The following is a 22182-nucleotide window of genomic DNA, read 5'->3' on the forward strand; positions in this document are numbered from 1 at the left end:
ATAGAATACTTATTGCCGGTTATTACGTGCATAAATTAAGTAATATTTTCATCAAAAAAGAGACACAAATACTATATGATAAAATACTTATTATATATTTAATATGAAAAATTTTATACACTATACTACCATCTCATTTTTATCTCATTAAATAAGATGTAAGATGTGACACATTTATCATAATTAAATGATTATTTATTATATGTTTCTTTATCATCTAATAGTGATGAATGTGCCACATACTACTTAATATGATCAAAATAAGATAAAAATATGATGTATAGCATTACTCATTTAATATTATTCAAATGACGCACAAATGTTAATAAATACATAAAAATCGTCATTCTAAACTCGAACCCCAAAAAGCAATAAATATTTAAGCTGGAAAAATGCAATAATATAAAAAATATATATTAAAAAGTGTTTTTTTTTTTTTTGGGGAAATTTTTGCAGTTAATTTTAGAAATAATATAATTTTTTTGGTTAGAGAAATAATATAGTTAAAATGGAGATGAATGCTAATATTAGTAAATCACCTTGTTTCCGTTAAGTCTTTCTGGTAGACCACGTTGGAGTCTAAAAAGGTCAACTTTTTCATTTGATTCCTCCCCGCTCCTCTCTCTCTCTCTCTCAACTGCTTCGTCTCGGATCAATTCCAGTATCCGAATTGCGAGTTCGGATCGTTGAAGTTGTCAGGGTCAGGAGTCGAACGTTGGTCGCTTCTTCCACTCCGAGAAAGCCCCGACTTCGAAGAAGTGGTTCTCATCTTAGCACCTTTACCGTCACCGTCACAGTCACGATCGAAGGCTTGGTTTTCGAAGTTCAAAATGGAGGAGAAGTCTGTGTCTGTAAAAGAGCGTTATCTGAACGGACATCAACATCACGGTTCCTTTTCTTCTTCTTCTTGCCTTAGTTCTTCTCGAAGGGATGTTTCTTACAGGTTTCAACCTCTCTATCTCACTGAATTTTAAGTTGGCTTGCACAAATTGAATATATATTTGTTTGTTTTAATTAGGGTTTTTTCTGTAATCGCGTAAGTTTGTCATAATGTTGGGGTTTGCGATATGCGGAAGTAGAATTAGCGGTGAATGAATTAAATTTTCAATCTTTGCAATTGAAAAGTACTTTTGGGTTGACTTTGTTTGATAATCATTGTTGCTAATGGAAGCAACATCATGGAGAGCCAACTTACCATATTTGGTTTCCTTTTTTTGTTGTTGTTGCTGTTGTTGTTATGATGATGATAATAATAAAGACACAAATTTGATGTTTGTTTCTGTTAAAGTTAACAATTAACCATTTCCGTGACGTTTATGAAACCGACCCGATTTCATGGATTCTCATAATCTCAATCACTCACTATGATTCTCATATGATTCTCATCTTCCTTGATTATAAGTTCTTCTACAAATCTCATTTTAAGAAGTAGGGTTTGGGTATCCTTATCTGGTACAAATAACTTGTTTTATACTCTTGTAATTAGGATTTAAAACTTTAGTCTAATTTGCGTATTGTAAAGGTTTATCATATAAAGGGTTGAGGTTACATCTCTCTTGTATGATTTGTTGGGCAGAATTTGATTGTCGAGGGTGCCATGATTACCATGTATGATATTAGTTACATTAGAAAGTTATTGTTTTCTCTTTCATGTTATCCATCGTTAGACATGTAATAATTAAGGGATTGGAGTGCACACTTTACTCCATTGGTCGATTGTATCCGTAGTCAATCATGCCTAGGTGATGCTCTTGTATATATCTTGTGTACTTGGGCTATGTCTATTTCTCGGTAATAAAATTCTTATTTACTGATTAAAATAAGACAGAAGGGGCTGGAGTGAAAATGGCATATGTAATGCTCTCCTCTGCAGGACAAATATAATAGAACAAAGTAATGCTAAGTATAAGTCCCATACAAGTCTTTTGTAAAAAGAAAATGGATCCCACCAATAAAAAATAGTTTTTTTAACACTTTTTTTAGGTGGAGTCCACTTTTTTACAAGGGCTTGTATGAGGCTTGTTTATTTGAGGCTTGTACAAATCATTTCTCAATAGAACATGACCAGGAAGTTTTCTGGTATTACAAGTATAGGACCGACCACAGTACAAAATTTGAAAATATTGCCTCTCCTGAGGACAGAGTGCCTGTATTTGTAAAGTTGTCTCTGTGAAATCGTTGAAGTTTGATTAATAACCTTGATTTGAATGACTCATTTGGTAATTTTCAAGCCGATAAGGACACGATGTTGATTTTCCAGTGGATTTGGTTGCTTTTGTTTTTGTTGTGTTGTTGTGTAATGCAAAATAGAAACGTGAAGATGGTTCTTTACATGGAAATGACACTGCAGTCTCTTTCATGCAGTTGTGGTTCTTGTGGGTATGAGCTAAACCTAAGCTCTGGTGATCGGAATACCTCAACCATCGACTCTAAATATGGGAAATCTATAAAGAAAGGGATCATATCTTTCTTTTACATTGATGAGAGCAGATTTACTCAGATGGATGAAATCCAATGCATACCTCACTTTTCTAAGCACTCTTTGGGTTTAATCCGCCGGAGAACCAAACTTCTTTGCCGCAAGTGTGGTAACCCAATTGGAATTGCTTACAATGACAGGTCATCGCACCCTATTGTATCAGATGGAAATGACTCTTCCTCAGTTGATGAAGTATCAAGTCGAAGAAAATATGATGTTAAAATCCGTGCCTTACAGCCTTCATCTTCTGAAGTATCTGGCATTCCGTTTTCCCCATGACATACTTGAGCAAGCTTGTTTTATAGATTCTTATCCCTTAAAAGATATATCTGCAACAACCAAGCTAAGAATTTTCTTGGAAGCCTATTCTTCTAAAGGTGTCTTCCCGTGTTTGTTTGGTGTTTTCCCTTCTTGTTTATATGGCTACTTGTACATAAAAGTTTCCAATCCGAATTATAAGGAAAGTGGTGTTTGAACTGAAAGGGGGTTTGGTTGAGAAAATCTTGTAAAAGCTCTCCTAAGTTAAACTGGGACAGTGATGTGATATTTTAAAGGAGTTCTGTGATTGATATGAGTTTGGTGGAGCATTAGCATTGGCTTTCTGGCTTTTATTTGTGCACCTTGGGTGACAACAGTGGAGGAGCATACAGCTTCATCTTTAGGCTTTAGCCCTGCAGTTGAAACTGATTCACGAATCACTAGTCTCATTTGGATACAATAAGTGTTTCATCTCATCTCATCTCAACATTATAATTTTTTTAAATTCTCACACAAAATAGAATTAACAATTTAATTTTTTCAAATCTCAAAACAATAATAATATTAAAAAATAATATTTTATTCAACTTTCATCTCAACTCATTTCATCTTAATTCACTATCTAAACAATACCTATAAAGAAATACTTAACAAACTTATTTTTGTAGATATATTAGATTGTAAATATATTTTTTTAAGAAGTAGATTTGGAATAATGCTACTATACCGTCTCATTTTGTCTTTTCATTTTGATCGTCTATGTATTTATTTATTTTTTTAATTTTTTTTATTTACTAATTAAGAAAGTAATTATTAATGTATTGATATATTTTTTAAAAATATTTAAATACGTTAAAAAATGTTAAAAAAATAGAAAAAAAAAAAAAAAAGCGAAATTTGTATACTACCCATAGATTTGATGTATCTCGTTAAACTACGCAGCTCGTAAAGATTTCGTATTTTATGTTTAACACGGCACTCCTATTTTCTTATGTTTAAAATATTGTCCTCTTTTTGTGGTTAAAATCTAAAAGCTGCCCGGTAAGCTCACAATTTATTCCGTGTTAATCTTGGATTTATCCAATAAACTTTGTCTGGTTATACACTCGTGTTTAGGGTCAAAGTTTCGGGCATGTGTTCAACCAATTATGTACGATAGGCGATGAGATTTTGATAATGAGCAGGTTAGATGGTCAACTTAGCTACTAGATGTCTCCTACGTAGAGCCAAGGCTGAGATGATTTCGAACCACATTAAAGTCGTAGAATGGTCAAGCCGTGCCTTTCACAACAATTTTTTCAATACGCGTATGTAAATATGGCTATATATATGTAGGGAGAGAGCCGACCTTTCCTTACAAGTTATAAACATCAAACTTCCCTCGTTTCCTTCCCATTTGCAGTAGCATCACTCTCTTTGGTTATCCAATATGGAGTCTCCTAGCATTTCCAAGTTCACAATTCCTCTCTCTTGCTTCTTTACGCTTTTACTGTGTGTTGCCACATTGAACCCTGTATTTGCTTCGAAAGTTTGCAACTTTCCGGCAGTCTTTAACTTTGGCGACTCAAATTCCGACACTGGAGGATTGTCTGCTACCCTCAGAAGAGCCACACCACCTAACGGGGAGACCTATTTTCACAGGCCTGCCGGAAGGTTCTCCGATGGCCGGCTCATGATTGATTTCATAGGTACGTACCTTGACTTTTAGCATAGCTCAGCTTATAATATTATATACTAACTATTAAGGAATTAATCAGATTCTCATAGCTACTGGTGTGGCCTACACAATTTCAATGTAAATGGTAGAATGAATAGAATTTCGTTTTGTAAAATGTTGCAGAAAGAGATAGTATATTACCTGAATTTGTAGTACTAATAAGCCCAATGAAGATCCATGGACACACTCAAACACGATAGAACAGCCAAGTAGCCAACGTAGAATCATGGGTTCTCTTGCAGAAAAACTTTCTAGAGCACCTCCGGTCCTCCTCAGAAGTAGGCTATGTAGCCCTTTTGCAATTAAAACAAGTACTGCTTTTCATTATTTTAACGGATGGAAGGGGATGAGACTAGACGATAATTTTCTAAAATTTGTGAATAGTAGTGAAATAGTTTAAGTTAAAATATTTTATATTTTGAAAGATGTGAGCGAAAAAATTGAATAAAAATTATAAAATTATAATATTATTTTTATTTTAAAATTTGAAAAAGTTGTATTATTTTTTTTTTTTTTTGTAAATCTTGAAAAGTTATAATGATTAAATGAAAAAGTTAAAGATTTTGAAATTGAAAATTATTTGTATTTGAGTGATATTTAGAAAGGAAATTTTGAAAAATTTTGAGATGAGATAAATTTCCCAAACAAATTTTAAGGACTTGTTTGGAAATGGATCTCAACTCAAAATTTTAATCTAATCTCATCTCATCTCATTCCATCTCCTAAACCAAATATAATTCAAATACAAAAATTGCAAACTAATCATTACAATTTTTTCAAATTAATCATCACAATTTTTCCAAATTTTCAAACAAAAAATAAAAAAACAATTTAACTTTTTCAAAATTTCAAACAAAAATAGTATTATAAAACTATATTCTAACTATATTTTAATTTTATAATATTTTTTATTCAACTTTTTCTTTTATTTTTTAAAATCTAAACTATCTCACTATTATTTACAAATTATATTACTACGATTCAAAAACTTCAAATATTATATCATTCCTCAAACGAGCCCCGAATCTAAACAGAGAGTGCAATGTCATGTCTCATGAGAAGGAGGGGGCCTGTATTTATTGGATATTGATTAATCCCATTAGCTGTTCATACACGTGGACCTCAAATGAGACCCAGTGGAAGTAGGGCACATTAGAGTTTTGACCGAGTACTGTTCCAAGGCACAAATCTTGCAGCAAACTTCCAAGTCCAACAGTAGTAGTATGGACACAATGCTGAGTACTAGATTAAGTTAATTCCCATTATCTTACATGACATGAATTCTCAATCGTTTGATTTAATCTCATGGTTACAGCAATGGGTGTTGGTCTTCCATATCTGAGTGCATACCTTGATTCCTTGGGAACTAACTTCACACACGGTGCAAACTTTGCCACGGCTGCATCCACAATCAGACTACCATCCAGAATCATACCTGCAGCAGATGGATATAGTCCCTTCTACCTTGATATCCAATACTCACAATTTGTGCAGTTCAAAGAAAGATCACAGATTATAAGACAACAAGGTAAAATGGGTACCCCACTACTTGTTTTGTTCCTTAATCTAATTGGTTTTTTGAGAGTGCTTGTAAAACATCTGTACCATCATCAACTACCTTTATGCTTTCTCTTGTTGTAGGAGGAATATATGCACATTTGATGCCCAAGAAGGATTATTTTCCTAAAGCTTTATACACATTTGATATCGGTCAGAATGATCTTGGTGAGGGATTCTTTGGTAACATGACTGTAGAGCAAGTCAATGCTTCTATCCCCGATATTCTTGACAAGTTCTCTCTTAATGTTAAGGTAAATTAAGACTATAATGGATGGTTTTATTGTATCCGTCACACTTAAAATGTTTCACGTCAATAACTGTGATTAAGGATGACAAAATTTAAGATAAAAATAACAGGTAATCCAGTTTTGTTTTTTGTTGATGCTAATCAAGTGAAACTAATGATATTGATGCAGAATATATATAAGTTGGGAGCTAGATCATTTTGGATCCACAATACTGGACCAATTGGTTGCCTTCCCTATATTTTGGCCAATTTTCCATCAGCTCAAAGGGACAACCATGGATGTGCAAGGCCTTATAATGATGTAGCTCAGTCTTTCAATCACAAGTTGAAGAAGGCCATTGTTCAACTCAGGATCGATCTTCCTACAGCCGCAATCACATATGTAGATGTATACTCTGTCAAATACTCTCTTTATAGTGAACCACAAAAATATGGTAAGCCTTATTATATTGCAAAAAGTTTATTTCTTTATGTCATTTCTGACTTCCCAAATTAAAATCTTACTTTGGATATAATAAGAATGGTCGTTTCTGTTCTCAATGTGTACTATGTTTATGATCATATTCATGTTTGGGTTGAGAAATGTGCAGGATTTGAGCTTCCACTTGTTGCTTGTTGTGGGTATGGAGGAAAGTACAACTACAGCAGTAGTGTTGGGTGTGGAGGAACAGTGACTGTGAATGGAAGCAAAATATTTGTTGGTTCATGTGAGCGCCCCTCGGTCAGAGTAAACTGGGATGGAATTCACTATACTGAGGCTGCCAACAAGGTTGTCTTTTCTCAGATTTCAACTGGAGCGTTTTCAGATCCACCTGTACCCTTGAAAATGGCATGTCACCAAGTTTAAATTCCTATTCACACGATAATTTATATATATATATATATGTATGTAAGTATTTGTATATGTAAATAAAAAGAGAAATAATTGTATAAGTCTCAGATAAATAAATTTGTGTAAGTATTTGTAAAAAAATAGATCCATAAAATATAAAAAAAACTATATTTTTAATGAGATCTACATTCTTACAAAAAATTTATACGAAATTTATCTATATAGAGTTTATACATGATATTACTCTAATAAAAATAAGCCTGCAGGGATATTTCATGGTTGGCCACATTATTTAGTAAAACAATTATGTTTATTGAGTTATCAATCCTGTTTACGGCTGATCCGTAGCACACCTTAGCTGTCATTTGCTCTCTCTCTCTTTTTTTTTTTTTTTCAAATGCGTTTTGCACGGTAGTATTTTTACTTCCCAATTCGAATTTAGCCCCTGCGTCAAATCTCCTCCCCGCCCGCGTCGAATCGAGCCCGCGTCGAACCTCCTCTGCCCACTGCCACCGGAGATCGTGTGTTTTCCCTCTTGATAAAAAGACTCGTTTTACCCAAACCCAAATAGTCAGTGCATTTCGAATCCTAGGTTCATCCCTCGTCTCCAGCACCCGCGTCGCCTGCCCAGCCACCCCGCGACGACCATCCTCCGTCTGCCCAGCGCCGCCACTCCCCAAGAATTCATTGAACGAGGCAAACCAGGTTGCATCCCGCGAAGACCCCCCATTCTCTCTCACCCAGCAACCCGCATCGCCATCCCTCAGCCCAGCGCCACCCCGCGACACCGTCCATCTGTTCAGCGCCACCTCGCGACTCTTATCCTTCTGCCTAGCATCGCCCCTCCCCATGAACTGATTTAATGGACAACGACACATCTACGGTGGAGCTCTGTTTTGCCGCCGCCCCTGCCCAGCTTTGTAGGTAATTGATTAACCACTTTTCCTTCCATTTTTCCTTCCATATTGTGAACCTCAGTTCAGATGCTGAATCAAATGGTACTGATTTTAGTTTCGGTTGGTGGTATGTGCATAAGCATTTCCCTTGGAGTACTGATTTTAGTTTCGAATAGGACATTTTTTCCTTTTGTTTGCTGGATAAAGTGAAGATGCTTGATAACTTTTTTTGGATATAGGGATATTGATTTTGCCAATTCAAAACTTTGTGGATCTAAAGAAGTATTAAACAAATAACTATAGGCCATAAAGACAAGCATTTTTCAACCATTCTGCCTAACAGTTTTTTTTTTTTGCAAGTGGTGGGTCTTTGCAGATTTTAATAAAATTATGTTGTTTAATCAGCAATAGTATTGAAAACAGTTAGGCCCAGTTATGAAAAGTTTCCCTTTTTTTATTGTTTTCTTTGTATATGTCCCTTTGGCATATGTATTTCTCTGGTTGTCCCACCACATTCTGTTATGATCATCAACTTTGTTGGTGCATATTAACATTTCTTTGATTTGGTTGCTTGATTGGGATTAGTAAATATTCTAGGAATTAACTTGGATAAATTCGACTCTTTGCTGGCACTATATCATGCAGAGGGTTACTCTATGGACAACAAATTTGAATATTCAATCATTCATTTAGGTCTTTTTCTAAATCAATAGTTGTTGAGAGAGTGATATCGATCGGTCCTTGAACATGAAGATTGGGACTTTGTAGGCTAAACGAAGTTGATGAGGCCAAGTTGTAAACTATAATGCGGGTTTATGTAGAAACAAAGGAAATAGCCTTGGGTTTGTGGTATAATAGAAGAGGAGAAGGGAGGGAGAGAGAGGGAGAGAGAGAGAGATATCTGTGAGTCCTTGAACTTGAAGATGGGAAGCACTATAGGTTCCCAATATAAGAGGGGACTGAAAACAATTACTCGGATTAGAGTCTGTATTGATTGAAATAATGATGGAAGCAAGATTCTAAGGTGCTATCCATGGTTGTGAGTACTATTTGTTGAACTGTAATTTAGTGTTTTTTAGGCTACTACCCAAATTTTGGCTCTTACCTCAATGTTGCGTCACATATCTTCAAGATTGCCTTCTCTAAGGTGTTGTCCAGGTTTGTGAGTACTATCAGTAAAAAAATGACATCATCATGACCCATTTCTCTCATATCAAATTTAGAAGGAGAAAAGCCTTACTTTCATGCAAAATATTCGGATTAGGTCCATTAAATTGAGAACTTGTTTTTGTTTTAGGATGCAGATTTTGGGATTGTAGATTTTTGTATTACAGTCTGTTGGGAGAGAGAGGTTTTGTGAATTGTACTTTTGAAAAGGGTGTTTTTGTAAACAATTATATATATATATTTGATGTAATGATGTATTTTACAATATTATTTAATGCATTCTATTAATTAAGAGATGAACTGTCAATATATGTGGTGTGCAAGCCTATTTAACAAATAAAGATATCACAAATCGTTTTGGTACTGTTTCTTTGCTATTTTTTTAAATGACCTTGTATGTGCTAAATATCAATATTTCCGATGTTCTGATCATTTGTTTTTGGATTTATTTTGTTCCATACAAGTTTCTTGGTACAATTATTTGCTTAATGCAGAATTTTGGGGACAGTTTTGTCCCCAAAATGACTTTAATGATATTGTTTTGTTGATTATAAATTATTGTGAGTTGAGCTTGCATTTAAAATAATCAGAAGCTATATGCAGAATCTTCACCCCATTGGGTTGTTCTATTTGATTCTTGTGCAATTCTATATGAAATACAGCTCTTAGGGTTTATTAGTTGAATTATATGCAATTTTTTTTGTTATTATATGTTATTTATATCTGAGTTGTAGACACTTGCGTTTTGGCCACTATTACATTGAAAGATGTGCTTTGAAACAATTTGTAAGCTTTTCTTTCTGCTTTATGTTGACAGATGGGAAACCTACTTTGAAAACATGATTATATGGATAAAAGATTTTAGTTAACAGGAACAAAAATTAAGATGCCACAATCTAGATGTTTAGTAATTTTGAATTGATGCTTAGATAAATGCTATTCAAAATTAAAATGCTATTGAAATGATATAGATTTTGAACTTATGCTAAAGGATATGAATTTCATGGGTTACAGTTGGGGCTGACACCGATGACGATAAGATTGAGTTGCTCTTGTCTGAAGTGAAGGGAAAAGATATCACAGAACTGATTGCAGCTGGGAGGGAGAAGCTGGCATCAGCCCCATCTGGTGGTGGTGGTATTGCTGTTGCTGCACCTACTGGCGGTGCTCTTGCTGCTGCTGAGCCAAAGAAAGAGGAGAAAGTGGAGGAGAAAAAAGAGTCTGACGATGTGAGAGTGCTGGGGGAGCATATATCCTCCTGACTGTATATATATATATATATATATATATAATAACATGAAGTTTTCTGTTAAATTTAGTCCAAATATTGCCGGAATTAGTAGAAATGCTCAACATATTAACTGAGTACATATCTCTATGAATTTCTAATGTTAATGGTGCAGTTTTCCTTATCTTACAGAATGGAAGCTTCAAACCCATTTGAAGGGAGCTCGAGTTCTTAGGCCAGTCTTTTGCTCTAGTGTTGCTTTGACTTGGAGATCCTTTCAGTTATCAGCCATCTCGAGTGTTAAGACAGCACTATAGGGATTGTAAAGTAATTGTTAAGGCAACACTCCAAAATGTGGTTGTGGAGTAGTTTGTAGAAAGTGTAATTTGTAATTTGAAGCTTGAAGAATGTTGAAATTTGTAGTTTTTATCAAATTGTGGATATAAATTTGCACTTTGTAGTTTGAAGAATGTTGTATCTAAGAGTCAAGATCTCCAAATTATACTCAGAACATTTCATATTGAAAGTATGAATACAACTAGCTGAATTGTGACAATTTTAGCATGAAAATATTGCCCATTGATAGCCATGATATTGTTTTACTTTTACATGTTTTTTTCTTCTTTCTTTTGTTGGATTTTGTTTTTTAAACTGTTGATTGTGGCATCCATTTCCATTTTGGCTTGATGACTTGGATGAAGTTGGTGAATATTATTCCTCCATTTCACAAATCTTTTGTTCTCTTTATGAGAGGATGGCCTGATAAACAAGAGGAATGCACATAGTTATGCTGGTTTTTTTAGCTAAATAGGAACCATTTATTTGGATGGAAAAGTATTAATATCTTGTGCAAGTTAAATGCAGGCAGAAACTCACATCAAGACCAAAGGCTTTCTCAATACAAATGTTAAAGTGATTTTGACACGATGCTTCCGTCTGTTGATTCGAACTAACTAGAAAAATTACATATTTGATTTTGACACTATGCTTCTAGCTATTTACATATTTTATCCAAACCAACTAAAAAAATTACAATAGATACAACCCAATACAAAAACAACCATATTCGTGTACACAACCCTCTGCTTTTCAAGTTCGACCTCAACCTTGTGAACATTTGTCTCTTACTTTATCTTATTTTTCCGAGTTTCATACTCATGCAACAATACATTATCCTTCCTCTTCCAATCTTGGTTCTCTCTTGTCAGAAAGTTCTCCTTTATTACTCTGTACAAAACAAAATTTCATTAAAACATGCTTAACTCACTATCTACAACACATTGAATCATGAAAGTCCAAGGCTTGCCTTATCATACACATACAAATTTCCATCATTATGAGCTATAACAAAAGCACCATCGCCTCAAGTACCCATGCAAGACTAGTGCAAAAACTGTTGAAAAGAGACAAGTTTAATCGAACTAGAAATTTAGACTACTTGAATAAAAATAGTAATAATAAAAATAATTGAAAACAGATTCTACTATGACGGAGTAGGAAACAATTGGAAGTGGAAGTCAAAAACAATACAAACGAGAGCAAAGATGGAAACAGCATACCCCAGTACCTCATAGCTTGCATACCAGAAATAATTTAACAAAAGAAAAGACAGAAATAGGTTTTTTATTTTTTTTTATTTTTGGCTGAGAGAAATGATGGACATAGTTACTCTAGACTTGAGAAGAAACTCTCTAAGAAATCGTAGGTGGCGAGATTGACAATGGAGAATGCGAATAAGGAAATTATTCTGGTCATCAACCAAGAACACATGAACCAATATTGAAAGTGGTGAGATATGCATCACCCAGAACTAAATTCCATTTATTTACAGAACCAAATCCAGAACCAAATTCCGTCACCCTAAACCAAAACCCTAGTTAATTTACAGCTAATATACCTAAACCCTAGAGATAAAAACAGAGGAGTAAACACACAGGAAAAAAAGAAATTTATTCCTAAACCCTAACATCGCAGATAAACAAGGAGTAAGAAGGGGTCGGTTTGAACAAGATTACCTCTGTCGCAGACTTCTGGACGCGGTTTCGTAGTGTCTGGACTCACACCGTCGCGAGACTGAGATAAAAGGTCGCAGGATTGAGATGGGGAAAATCACGGTTTAAGCGAATAAAGGTAGGAGAAATCACAGAGATGGTGAGGGACTGAGTAAATCAAAGAGAAGAATAAGAACCGCGTCTTGAAATCGAGAAGAACCGCATCTATAGAAATCGAGGGTTTTGGCTCCAGCGACACTCACAGAGGGGAAGAAGAAGGGCTGGGTTTTGTGAGGGGACTGAGGTCTTCACAGTGAAGAAGAAGAAAGGTCACGACGTGAGGGGGATTGAGGGTTTCGACGTGAAGAAGAAGAAGAACATTGAAGAGGATTTCGAATTCGAGAGGGAGGCTTCGGGATGAAGGGGCTGAGGTCAGAACCGGTTCGTTGTTAGTGAACCCGGTCTGACACGTAAGGAGTGCAACGGCTGATGCGTGAACAAGGGCTGCTCTCCGGATTTATTCATGTTTATTATGCGGTTTTTGTTATGCAGGGGTGTTTCAATTTTCCTCTCCCTCTCCCTATCCATTTCGTAACCCTTAGCCCGACCTCCCTCTCCCTCTCTGTTATGATATCGAATGTTAAAGGTTTAACCAAATTAGTTTTTAACAATTTAAAGCTTTTGATTGGATCTTTTTAACACGCTCCCTCTCCATTTTTTGTTCTCAAACTGGGATTAATGGAAAACCGATTTCATATGTTCCAGTTTTCGGCTTTCGAAAACGAACTCAACACTCCTTGACCGCAAACCAATACCGTCCATTTGGATGTTCTTGCTAAATCGGTTTCAACTGATCAAGGTGCTAAAATTTCTCCTTTTCCCATTGAAAAATGCAAAACATGATCCTTGTCCCTTTTCTAACTCCTATATATTATTGGTCTTCGATCCCATTCAAAGTCCTTGTCTTTTTGCCACGACAAGCACTGGGTTCTAACATGGGTTTGGTTTTCTTTGGGGAGAAATGCTTTTCGGTGGAAGGCCATGCACTTTTTCTTGCTCTTCTTTCTAATTTGTTTCTAACGCGGGTTTCCAGTTCTTCTACATGGTGGTAAATGCCTTACCGTATTCAATTACTCAAAGGTTACAAATATGGTATAAATTCAAAAAATTAAGGAATTATAAAAGATCTCTCTCTCTCGAAGGGATGTTTCTTACAGGTTTCAACCTCTCTATCTCTCTGAATTTTAATTTGGCTTGCACAAATTGAATATATATTTGTTTGTTTTAATTAGGGTTTTTTTCTGTAATCGCGTAAGTTTCTCATAATGTTGGGGTTTGCGATATGCGGAAGTAGAACTAGCGGTGAATGAATTAAATTTTCAATCTTTGCAATTGAGAAGTACTTTCGGATTGACTTTGTTTGATAATCATTGTTGCTGATGGAAGCAACATCATGGATAGCCAACTTATTATATTTTGTTTCCTTATTTATTTTTTGTTGCTGTTGTTGTTATTATGATGATAAAGACACAAATTTGATGTTTGTTTCTGTCAAAGTCAACAATTAACCATTTCCGTGACGTTTATGAAACCGACCCGATTTGATGGATTCTCATAAACTCGATCACTCACTATGATTCTCATCTTCCTTGATTATAAATTCTGCTACAAATCTCATTTTAAGAAGTAGGGCTTGGGTATCCTTATCTGCTACAAATAACTTGTTTTATACTCTTGTAATTAGGATTTAAAACTTTAGTCTAATTTGCATATTGTAGAGGTTTATCATAAAGGGTTGAGGTTACATCTCTCTTGAATGATTTATTGGGCAGAATTTGATTGTCGAGAGTGCCATGATTACCATGTATGATATTAGTTACGTTAGAAAGTTATTGTTTTCTCTTTCATGTTATCCATCATTAGACATGTAATAATTAAGGGATTGGAGTGCACACTTTACTCCATTGGTCGATTGTATCTCTAGTCAATCATGCCTAGGTGTTGCTCTTGCATATGTCCTGTGTACTTGGATTATGTCTATTTCTCATTAATAAAATCTTATTTACTGATTAAAATAAGACAGAAGGGGCTGGAGTGAAAATGGCATATGTAATGCTCTCCTCTGCAGGACAAATATAATAGAATAGAGTCTTTTGCTAAGTACAAGCCTCAAATAGACAAGCCTCATACAAGTCTTTTTTAAAAAAAAAAAATGGATCCCACCAATAAAAAATAGTTTTTTTAACACTTTTTTTAGGTGGAGTCCACTTTTTTACAACGGCTTGTGTGGGGCTTGTTTATTTGAGGTTTGTACAAATCATTTCTCAATAAAACATGACCAGGAAGTTTTCTGGTATTACAAGTATAGGACCGACCACAGTACAAAATTTGAAATATTGCCGCTCATGAGGACATAGTGCCTGTATTTGTAAAGTTGTCTCTGTGAAATCGTTGAAGTTTGATTAATAACCTTGATTTGAATGACTCGTGTGGTAATTTTCAAGCCAATGGGGACACGATGTTGATTTTCTAGTGGATTTGGTTGCTTTTGTCTTTGTCATGTTGTTGTGTAATGCAAAAATAGAAACGTGAAGATGATGGTTCTTTACATGGAAATGACACTGCAGTCTCTTTCATGCAGTTGTGGTTCTTGTGGGTATGAGCTAAACCTAAGCTCTGGTGATCGGAATACCTCAACCATCGACTCTAAATATGGGAAATCTATAAAGAAAGGGATCCTATCTTTCTTTTACATTGATGAGAGCAGATTTACTCAGATGGATGAAATCCAATGCATACCTCACTTTTCTAAGCACTCTTTGGGTTTGATCCGCTGGAGAACCAAACTTCTTTGCCGCAAGTGTGGTAACCCAATTGGAATTGCTTACAATGACAGGTCATCGCACACTATTGTATCAGATGGAAATGACTCTTCCTCAGGTAATGAAGTATCACGTCAAAGAAAATATGATGTTAAAATCCTTGCCTTACAGCCTTCATCTTCTGAAGAATCTGGCATTCCGTTTTCCCTATGACATACTTGAGCAAGCTTGTTTTATAGATTCTTTTCCCTTAAAAGATATATCTGCAACAACCAAGCCAAGAATTTTCTTGGAAGTCTATTCTTCTAAAGGTGTCTTCCTGTGTTTGTTTGGTGTTTTCCCTTCTTATTTATATGGCTACTTGTACATAAAAGTTTCCAATCCGAATTATAAGGAAAGTGGTGTTTGAACTGAAAGGGGGTTTGGTTGAGAAAATCTTGTAAAAGCTCTCCTAAGCTAAACTGGGACAGTGATGTGATATTTTAAAGGAGTTATGTGATTGATATGAGTTTGGTGGAGCATTAGCATTGGCTTTCTGGCTTTTCTTTGTGCACCTTGGGTGACAACAGTCGAGGAGCATACAGCTTCATCTTTAGGCTTTAGCCCAGCAGTTGAAACTGATTCACGAATCTAGTAGCTCCTTTCGGATACAAGAACTGTTTTATCTCATTTTGTTATTATAATTTTTTTAAATTTTTACATAAAATATAAACAGTTCAACTTTTTCAAATTTTAAAATAATAATAATATTAAAAAATAATATTTTAATAATATTTTATTTAATTTTTAATTTTTATCTCAATTTATGTTATTATAATTTACTATTTAAACAGCACCTAAACGGAAATACTTAACAAACTTATTCATGTGAATATGGTAGATTGTAATTATATTTTTTTAAAAAAAATAGATTTGATGCATCTCATTAAACTACGCAGCGCTTAAATTTTATTTTTGTGAGATTTCGTATTTTAAGTTTAACACGGCACTCTTCTCTTTTCTTATGGTTTGAATTATGAGAAAAGCTCGGAACCGGTCTGGTGTGTAGCACTTTTTTATACCAACCACTAAGATCTGAACAAATATGAAACTTATGTGATTTATGATGTGTGCTAGTGTACTGAATCAATCATCTTTCATTTCTCTCCCATCTCCCCCGTCTCCTCTCCCCTCTTCTTTTTCCTCTCCCATTTTTTCCTTTCTCTCTCTCCAATGCCATCTATTTATTCATGGTGATGCAGGTTCTGTTTCTTGAATTTACTAGTCTGATGATACTTTTTCTAGAAAGTTTACGTGTTTGGTGCATGCTTTCCAGATTTGTGAATTAGAGGTGGGTTTTTTCTGTTCTACTAACGTGAGTCCAATTGCTGATTTTTTTGCCCATGTTTGACAGAAAGCTATTTCTTTTTCTTTTTGTCTTTTTTCCTTCTTTTTTATCTGTTTGGTTTTATTTTCTACTTATATTGTTTCCAAAATTCCCTCGACGCCAAGTTTTTTTCTTTAAACATGTTGTCCTACTTCTTTGCTCGCAGATCTCTCTATCCCATCAATTTCTACTTTAATAATGGCACTCAAAGAGTTACATTTCTCAGGAAGAGCTTCGGAAACACGACCATGCACGAGATCTGTGGATTTCAATCCAGGGCAAGATCTACGATGTTTCAGTTTGGCTTAAAGACTACCCAGGCGGTGAGCTTCCATTGCTCAATCTCGCTGGCCGAGATGCCACGGACGCGTTCGTTGCGTACCAACCGGGTACTGCATGGCATTGTCTTCACAATTTCTTCCCTGTTAATCTTGGATTTATCCAATAGCCTTTGTCTGGTTATAACCTCGAGTTTAGGGTCAAAGTTTCCGGCTTGTGTTCACCCACTTTTTGCAGAATAGCTGGTGAGCTTTTGATAATGAGCAGGTTAGATGGTCAACTTTGGACCCTTCTAGATGTCTCCTACGTAGAGCCAAGGCTGAGATGATTTCGAACCACATTAAAGGCGTAGATTGGTCAAGCCGTGCCTTTCACAACAATTTTTTCAATACGCGATTGTAAATATGTCTATATATGTAGAGACTAGAGATAGAGAGAGAGCCGACCTTTCCATGTAAGTTATAAACATCAAACTTCCCTCGTTTCCTTCCCATTTGCGTTATCCAATATGGAGTCCCCTAGCATTCCCAAGTTCACAATTCCTCTCTTTTGCTTCTTTATGCTTTTACTGTGTGCGGCCACACTGAATCCTGTATTTGCTTCGAAAGTTTGCAACTTTCCGGCAGTCTTTAACTTTGGCGACTCAAATTCCGATACCGGAGGATTGTCTGCTACCCTCATAAGAGCCACACTGCCTTACGGGGAGACCTATTTTCACAGGCCTGCCGGAAGGTTCTCCGATGGCCGGCTCACGATTGATTTCATGGGTACGTACCTTGACTTTTAGTATAGCTCAGCTTATAATATTATAGACTAACTTTTAAGGAATTAATCAGATTCGCATAGCCACTGTTGTAGCCTACGCAACTTCAGTGTAATGGTAGAATGAATAGAATTTCGTTTTGTAAAATGTTGCAGAAAGAGACAGTATATTGCCTGAATTTGTAGTACAAGAGGCCCATGAAGATTCATGGACACACTTAAACACGATAGAACATCCAAGTAGCCAACGTAGAATCATGGGCTCTCTTGCAGAAAAACTATCTAGAGCACCTCCTTTTAATGGAGCCATTCTGCAATTAAAACCAGTGCTTTTCATCATTTTAATGGATGGATGGGGATGAGATTAGACTAGACGAGAATTTTGTAAACAGTTTTGAAATGGTACGTGAATAGTTGTGAAATAGTTTGAGTTAAGGTATTTTATTAGATTTTGGAAAATATGAGAAAAAAAAATTAAAAAAATTTATATAGTTAAAATATTGTAATAATATTTTTTTTTTAAATTTGAAAAAGTTGTTTGTTTTTTATATATATATATTTTTTTTATAAATAATGATTAGATAAAAAAGTTGAAGATTTTAAAATTGAAAAATATTTATATTTGAATGATGTTTAGAAATGAAATTTTTAAAAACTTTGAGATTAGATAAATCTCCCAAACAAATCGGTTTTGGATTGAGAGATGAGTTAAGATCACTACTATTCATTACTATTCACAAATTTCACTATTATTCACAAATTATCTCAACTCATCACATATCATCTCTCAATTTAAATGAAAACAAAATAGAGTGCAATGTCATGACTCATGAGAAGTGGGCCTGTCTGTATTTATTCACAAATTCTCATGGTTACAGCAATGGGTGTTGGTCTTCCATATCTGAGTGCATACCTTGATTCCTTGGGAACTAACTTCACACACGGTGCAAACTTTGCCACGGCTGCATCCACAATCAGACTACCATCCGGAATCATACCTGCGGGTGGATTTAGTCCCTTCTACCTCGATATCCAATACTCACAATTTGTGCAGTTCAAAGAAAGATCACAGATTATAAGACGACAAGGTAAAATGGGTACCCCACTACTTGTTTTGTTCCTTAATCTAATTGGTTTTTTGAGAGTGCTTGTAAAACATCTGTATCATCATCAACTACCTTTATGCTTTCTCTTGTTGTAGGTGGAATATATGCACATTTGATGCCCAAGAATGATTATTTTCCTAAAGCTTTATACACATTTGATATCGGTCAGAATGATCTTGGTGAGGGATTCTTTGGTAACATGACTGTAGGGCAAGTCAATGCTTCTATCCCCGATATTCTTGACAAGTTCTCTCTTAATGTTAAGGTAAAAATTAGGACTATAATGGATGATTTTATTGTATCCATCACATTTAAAATGTTTCACGTCAATCAATGTGATTAAAGATGACAAAATTTAAGATAAAAGAGTGATGCTACATACAGTCATGAGTGTGCAAGTGCTGTACAATCACTTAGAAAAAGAGTAGGGTTCATTATTAAAAAACTAATTTTTTTTCATCTGAGTCATATTTATTTATTTTTTTCGATGCTACACGTGAGTGCGCAAGCGCCGTATAATCACTTAGAAAAAGAGTAGGGTTCATTATTAAAAAAATATTTTTTTTTCATCCGAGTCTCACATTTATTTATTTTTTTCAAAGTGATTGCATAGTGCTTAAACACTCATGACTGCAACTATCATTACTCGTAATAGGCTGGCTAAGGCTAGCCTACTACTCTCAACGGAAAACACCCGCTTCCTCATCCCAAAAAAAAAGAAAGAAGAAAAACAGGTAACGTAGTTTTGTTTTTTGTTGATGCTAATCAAGTGAAATTGATGATATTGATGCAGAATATATATAAGTTGGGAGCTAGATCATTTTGGATCCACAATACTGGACCAATTGGTTGCCTTCCCTATATTTTGGCCAATTTTCCATCAGCTCAAAGGGATAGCCATGGCTGTGCAAAGCCTTATAATGATGTAGCTCAGTCTTTCAATCACAAGTTGAAGGAGGCCATTGTTCAACTCAGGATCGATCTTCCTTCAGCTGCAATCACATATGTAGATGTCTACTCTGCCAAGTACTCTCTTTATAGGGAACCACAGAAATACGGTAAGCCTTATTATATTGCAAAAGAGTATGCTACATCTACAAGTGAATTACACAAAAGTAATCTCACAAATTGATGTGTTTTTATCTGATTCGTTAGATCTATTTTACAATAAAAGTAACTTTATAATCTGACGAACCACATCAAGCCACATCAGTTTGTGAAATTGTTTTTGTATAATTCATTTGTGGCTAGTGTATTTCCCATTGCAAAATGTTTATTTCTTTAGGTTATTTCTAACTTGCCAAATTAAAATCTTGCTTTGGATATAATAAGAAGGGTCGTTTCTGTTCTCAATGTCTATTATGTTTATGATCATATTTCATGTTTGGGTTGAGTAATGTGCAGGATTTGAGCTTCCACTTGTTGCCTGTTGTGGGTATGGAGAAAAATACAACTACAGCAATAGTGTTGGGTGTGGAGGAACAGTGGCTGTGAATGGAAGTGAAATATTTGTTGGTTCATGTGAGCGCCCCTCGGTCAGAGTAAACTGGGATGGAATTCACTATACTGAGGCTGCCAACAAGTTTGTCTTTTCTCAGATTTCAACTGGAGCGTTTTCAGATCCACCTGTACCCTTGAAAATGGCATGTCACCAAGTTTAAATTCCTATTCACACATTAATTAATATATATATATATATATATATATATATTTGTATATGCAAATAAAAGGAGAAATGATTGTATAACTTCCAAATAAATAAATTCATGCAAGGATTTATAAAAAAAGTAGACCCATCTTAAAAAAGTGTAAAAAAAAATCATTTTTTTAGTGGGATCTACCATTTTATAAAGAGTTTATGCAAGATTTATCTATTTAAAATTTGTACTTAACATTACTCAAATAAAAATAAGCCTGTAGGGGTATTTTGTGGTAGGCTAATTATTTAATAAAATGACTTTATTATGATGTTTTTTGTTCTTAATGAGATGATGTGTTTCAATTTTCCTCTCCCTCTTCATTTCGTAGCCGACCTCCCTCTCCATCTCTCTCCTTTTCTATTATGATCTTGAAGGTTAAAGATTAAACAAATTAATATCCAATAATCTTAGAGCTTTTGGATCAATGGTTGGATCTTTACTATTCTCCCTCTCCATTTTGTGCTCAAATTGGGATTAAAAGAAAACCAATTTCATGTTCAGTTTTCGGCTTTCGAAAACAATCTCAATAGTCCTTGACCACAAACAAGTACTGTCCATTTGGATGCTCCTGCTAATTAGGTTTGAGTTTTGCTACTCATCATCTCTACATATCGTATATATTTTATTTTATTTTTTAATTTTTTTTAGTTTTATTCTTCTTAAACTTATTGAATTCTTTTATTCGTTATCCATATACTATATTTGGTAAAAGAAAAAAATTAAAAAAAAAAGTGTGGTGTGTAAATAGAATTTTTCATTTGATTTCAACATATAAAGGTGCTAAAATTTTTCCTTTTCCCATTGAAAATCCTAAACATGAGTTTTTCTAACTCCTATATATCATTGATCTTCGATCCCACCCAAAGTCCTTCTCTTTCTGCCAAGACAAGCACTGGATTTCTAACGTGGGTTTGGTTTTCTTGGGGGGGAGAAATGCTTTTCGGTGGAAGGCCACTTTTTCTTGCTCTTCTTTCTAATTTGTTTCTAACGTGGGCTTCCAGTTCTTCTACATGGTGGTAAATGTCTTACCTTATTCAATTACACAAAGGTTACAAATATGCTATAAATTCAAAAAATCAAGGAATTAGAAAATATCTCTCTCTTAAATGGACACCTGGCAGTTACAAGTGCTAAAAAAAATCCAAACGTAAAAACATCGTAAAAGCGTTATTCAAATCAATAACATTACATAATTGAATTTTTTTAAAAAGTCTTTTCTTAAATCATAAAGAACTCGGTTCACCTGACAACAATCTTGATCTTTCTCTTTATTTCTTCTTTTCCTTTAAATTTTCTTTCATTCACAAGAAAACCCATGACACAACACAGCTAAAAAATCTGAGCAAACAAATTATTAAATGGCTATTGGGAAGAATGAAAACATGTATACATTATAAGAAAACTACTTATTTGTGTTCAGTTATTTTTTACGAAAATGACTATTCCTGTTAAAATGAGTTTGTTTTTGTCATAAATAATCGTTTTTCTTGTAGTATATATATATATATATATATATATATATATATATAGTTGGCTTGTACAATTGAACATAAATCTACGACTGCATTTAATAACAGTAGTAAAAGCTTACTTCGGTCGAGATCATGGCCGGGACTTTGTGATGTACACATAACAATGGGCATGTATAATTACTATAATAAAGAGATCATAGACCAATTTCAAGGAAATAAGAACTTTTATTAGTTGTTATGAGCCAAAGCTTCGGTATTTATAAATGATCAATTGGAATGTATTGAATGGCAAAGAAGATA

At 34.7% G+C, this 22182-nt stretch overlaps 3 protein-coding genes across 5 annotated transcripts; all 3 read left to right on the top strand.

The window, feature by feature from the left end:
• Nucleotides 1–540: 540 nt before the first annotated feature.
• On the top strand, nt 541–16977 carry LOC121254335 (uncharacterized protein At4g08330, chloroplastic-like). Of its 3 annotated transcripts, none has more exons than XM_041154328.1 (3): nt 575–943; nt 2365–2663; nt 16730–16977. In XM_041154328.1, the coding sequence occupies exons 1-3, from the start codon at nt 831–833 to the stop codon at nt 16870–16872; spliced, it is 555 nt and encodes a 184-aa protein (XP_041010262.1). In that variant the 5' UTR covers nt 575–830; the 3' UTR covers nt 16873–16977. The 3 variants fall into 3 exon arrangements, with proteins under 3 accessions (XP_041010263.1, XP_041010262.1, XP_041010264.1); XM_041154330.1 differs by lacking the exons at nt 575–943; nt 2365–2663 and adding exons at nt 12934–13592; nt 14954–15315; XM_041154329.1 differs by lacking the exon at nt 16730–16977 and having other exon boundaries at nt 541–943; nt 2365–3032.
• Nucleotides 4083–7119, top strand: LOC121254332 (esterase-like). Its single transcript, XM_041154326.1, has 5 exons — nt 4083–4425; nt 5770–5982; nt 6096–6265; nt 6431–6695; nt 6852–7119. Exons 1-5 carry the CDS (start codon nt 4167–4169, stop codon nt 7106–7108), a joined length of 1164 nt encoding a protein of 387 aa, XP_041010260.1. The 5' UTR covers nt 4083–4166; the 3' UTR covers nt 7109–7119.
• On the top strand, nt 16976–20664 carry LOC121254334 (esterase-like). The gene is made up of 6 exons (XM_041154327.1): nt 16976–17609; nt 18483–18692; nt 18806–18975; nt 19504–19768; nt 20115–20376; nt 20427–20664. The coding sequence occupies exons 1-5, from the start codon at nt 17351–17353 to the stop codon at nt 20369–20371; spliced, it is 1161 nt and encodes a 386-aa protein (XP_041010261.1). The 5' UTR covers nt 16976–17350; the 3' UTR covers nt 20372–20376; nt 20427–20664.
• The last annotated feature ends 1518 nt before the right edge of the window (nt 20665–22182 follow it).

This window comes from Juglans microcarpa x Juglans regia, chromosome 3D, assembly GCF_004785595.1.
Source record: "Juglans microcarpa x Juglans regia isolate MS1-56 chromosome 3D, Jm3101_v1.0, whole genome shotgun sequence".
Classification (NCBI taxonomy): domain Eukaryota; kingdom Viridiplantae; phylum Streptophyta; class Magnoliopsida; order Fagales; family Juglandaceae; genus Juglans; species Juglans microcarpa x Juglans regia.

What these genes read in the sequence shown, in the direction of transcription:
- LOC121254335 (XM_041154328.1), top strand. Translation starts at nt 831, where the DNA reads ATGGAGGAGAAGTCTGTGTCTGTAAAAGAGCGTTATCTGAACGGACAT. An exon ending in CGAAGGGATGTTTCTTACAG is followed by an intron (nt 944 to 2,364) that starts GTTTCAACCTCT and finishes TCTTTCATGCAG; the next exon opens with TTGTGGTTCTTGTGGGTATG. An exon ending in TGGAAATGACTCTTCCTCAG is followed by an intron (nt 2,664 to 16,729) that starts TTGATGAAGTAT and finishes CTTTGCTCGCAG; the next exon opens with ATCTCTCTATCCCATCAATT.
- LOC121254332 (XM_041154326.1), top strand. Translation starts at nt 4,167, where the DNA reads ATGGAGTCTCCTAGCATTTCCAAGTTCACAATTCCTCTCTCTTGCTTC. An exon ending in AGTTCTCTCTTAATGTTAAG is followed by an intron (nt 6,266 to 6,430) that starts GTAAATTAAGAC and finishes ATATTGATGCAG; the next exon opens with AATATATATAAGTTGGGAGC. An exon ending in TAGTGAACCACAAAAATATG is followed by an intron (nt 6,696 to 6,851) that starts GTAAGCCTTATT and finishes AGAAATGTGCAG; the next exon opens with GATTTGAGCTTCCACTTGTT.
- LOC121254334 (XM_041154327.1), top strand. Translation starts at nt 17,351, where the DNA reads ATGGAGTCCCCTAGCATTCCCAAGTTCACAATTCCTCTCTTTTGCTTC. An exon ending in GCTCACGATTGATTTCATGG is followed by an intron (nt 17,610 to 18,482) that starts GTACGTACCTTG and finishes TCATGGTTACAG; the next exon opens with CAATGGGTGTTGGTCTTCCA. An exon ending in TAGGGAACCACAGAAATACG is followed by an intron (nt 19,769 to 20,114) that starts GTAAGCCTTATT and finishes AGTAATGTGCAG; the next exon opens with GATTTGAGCTTCCACTTGTT.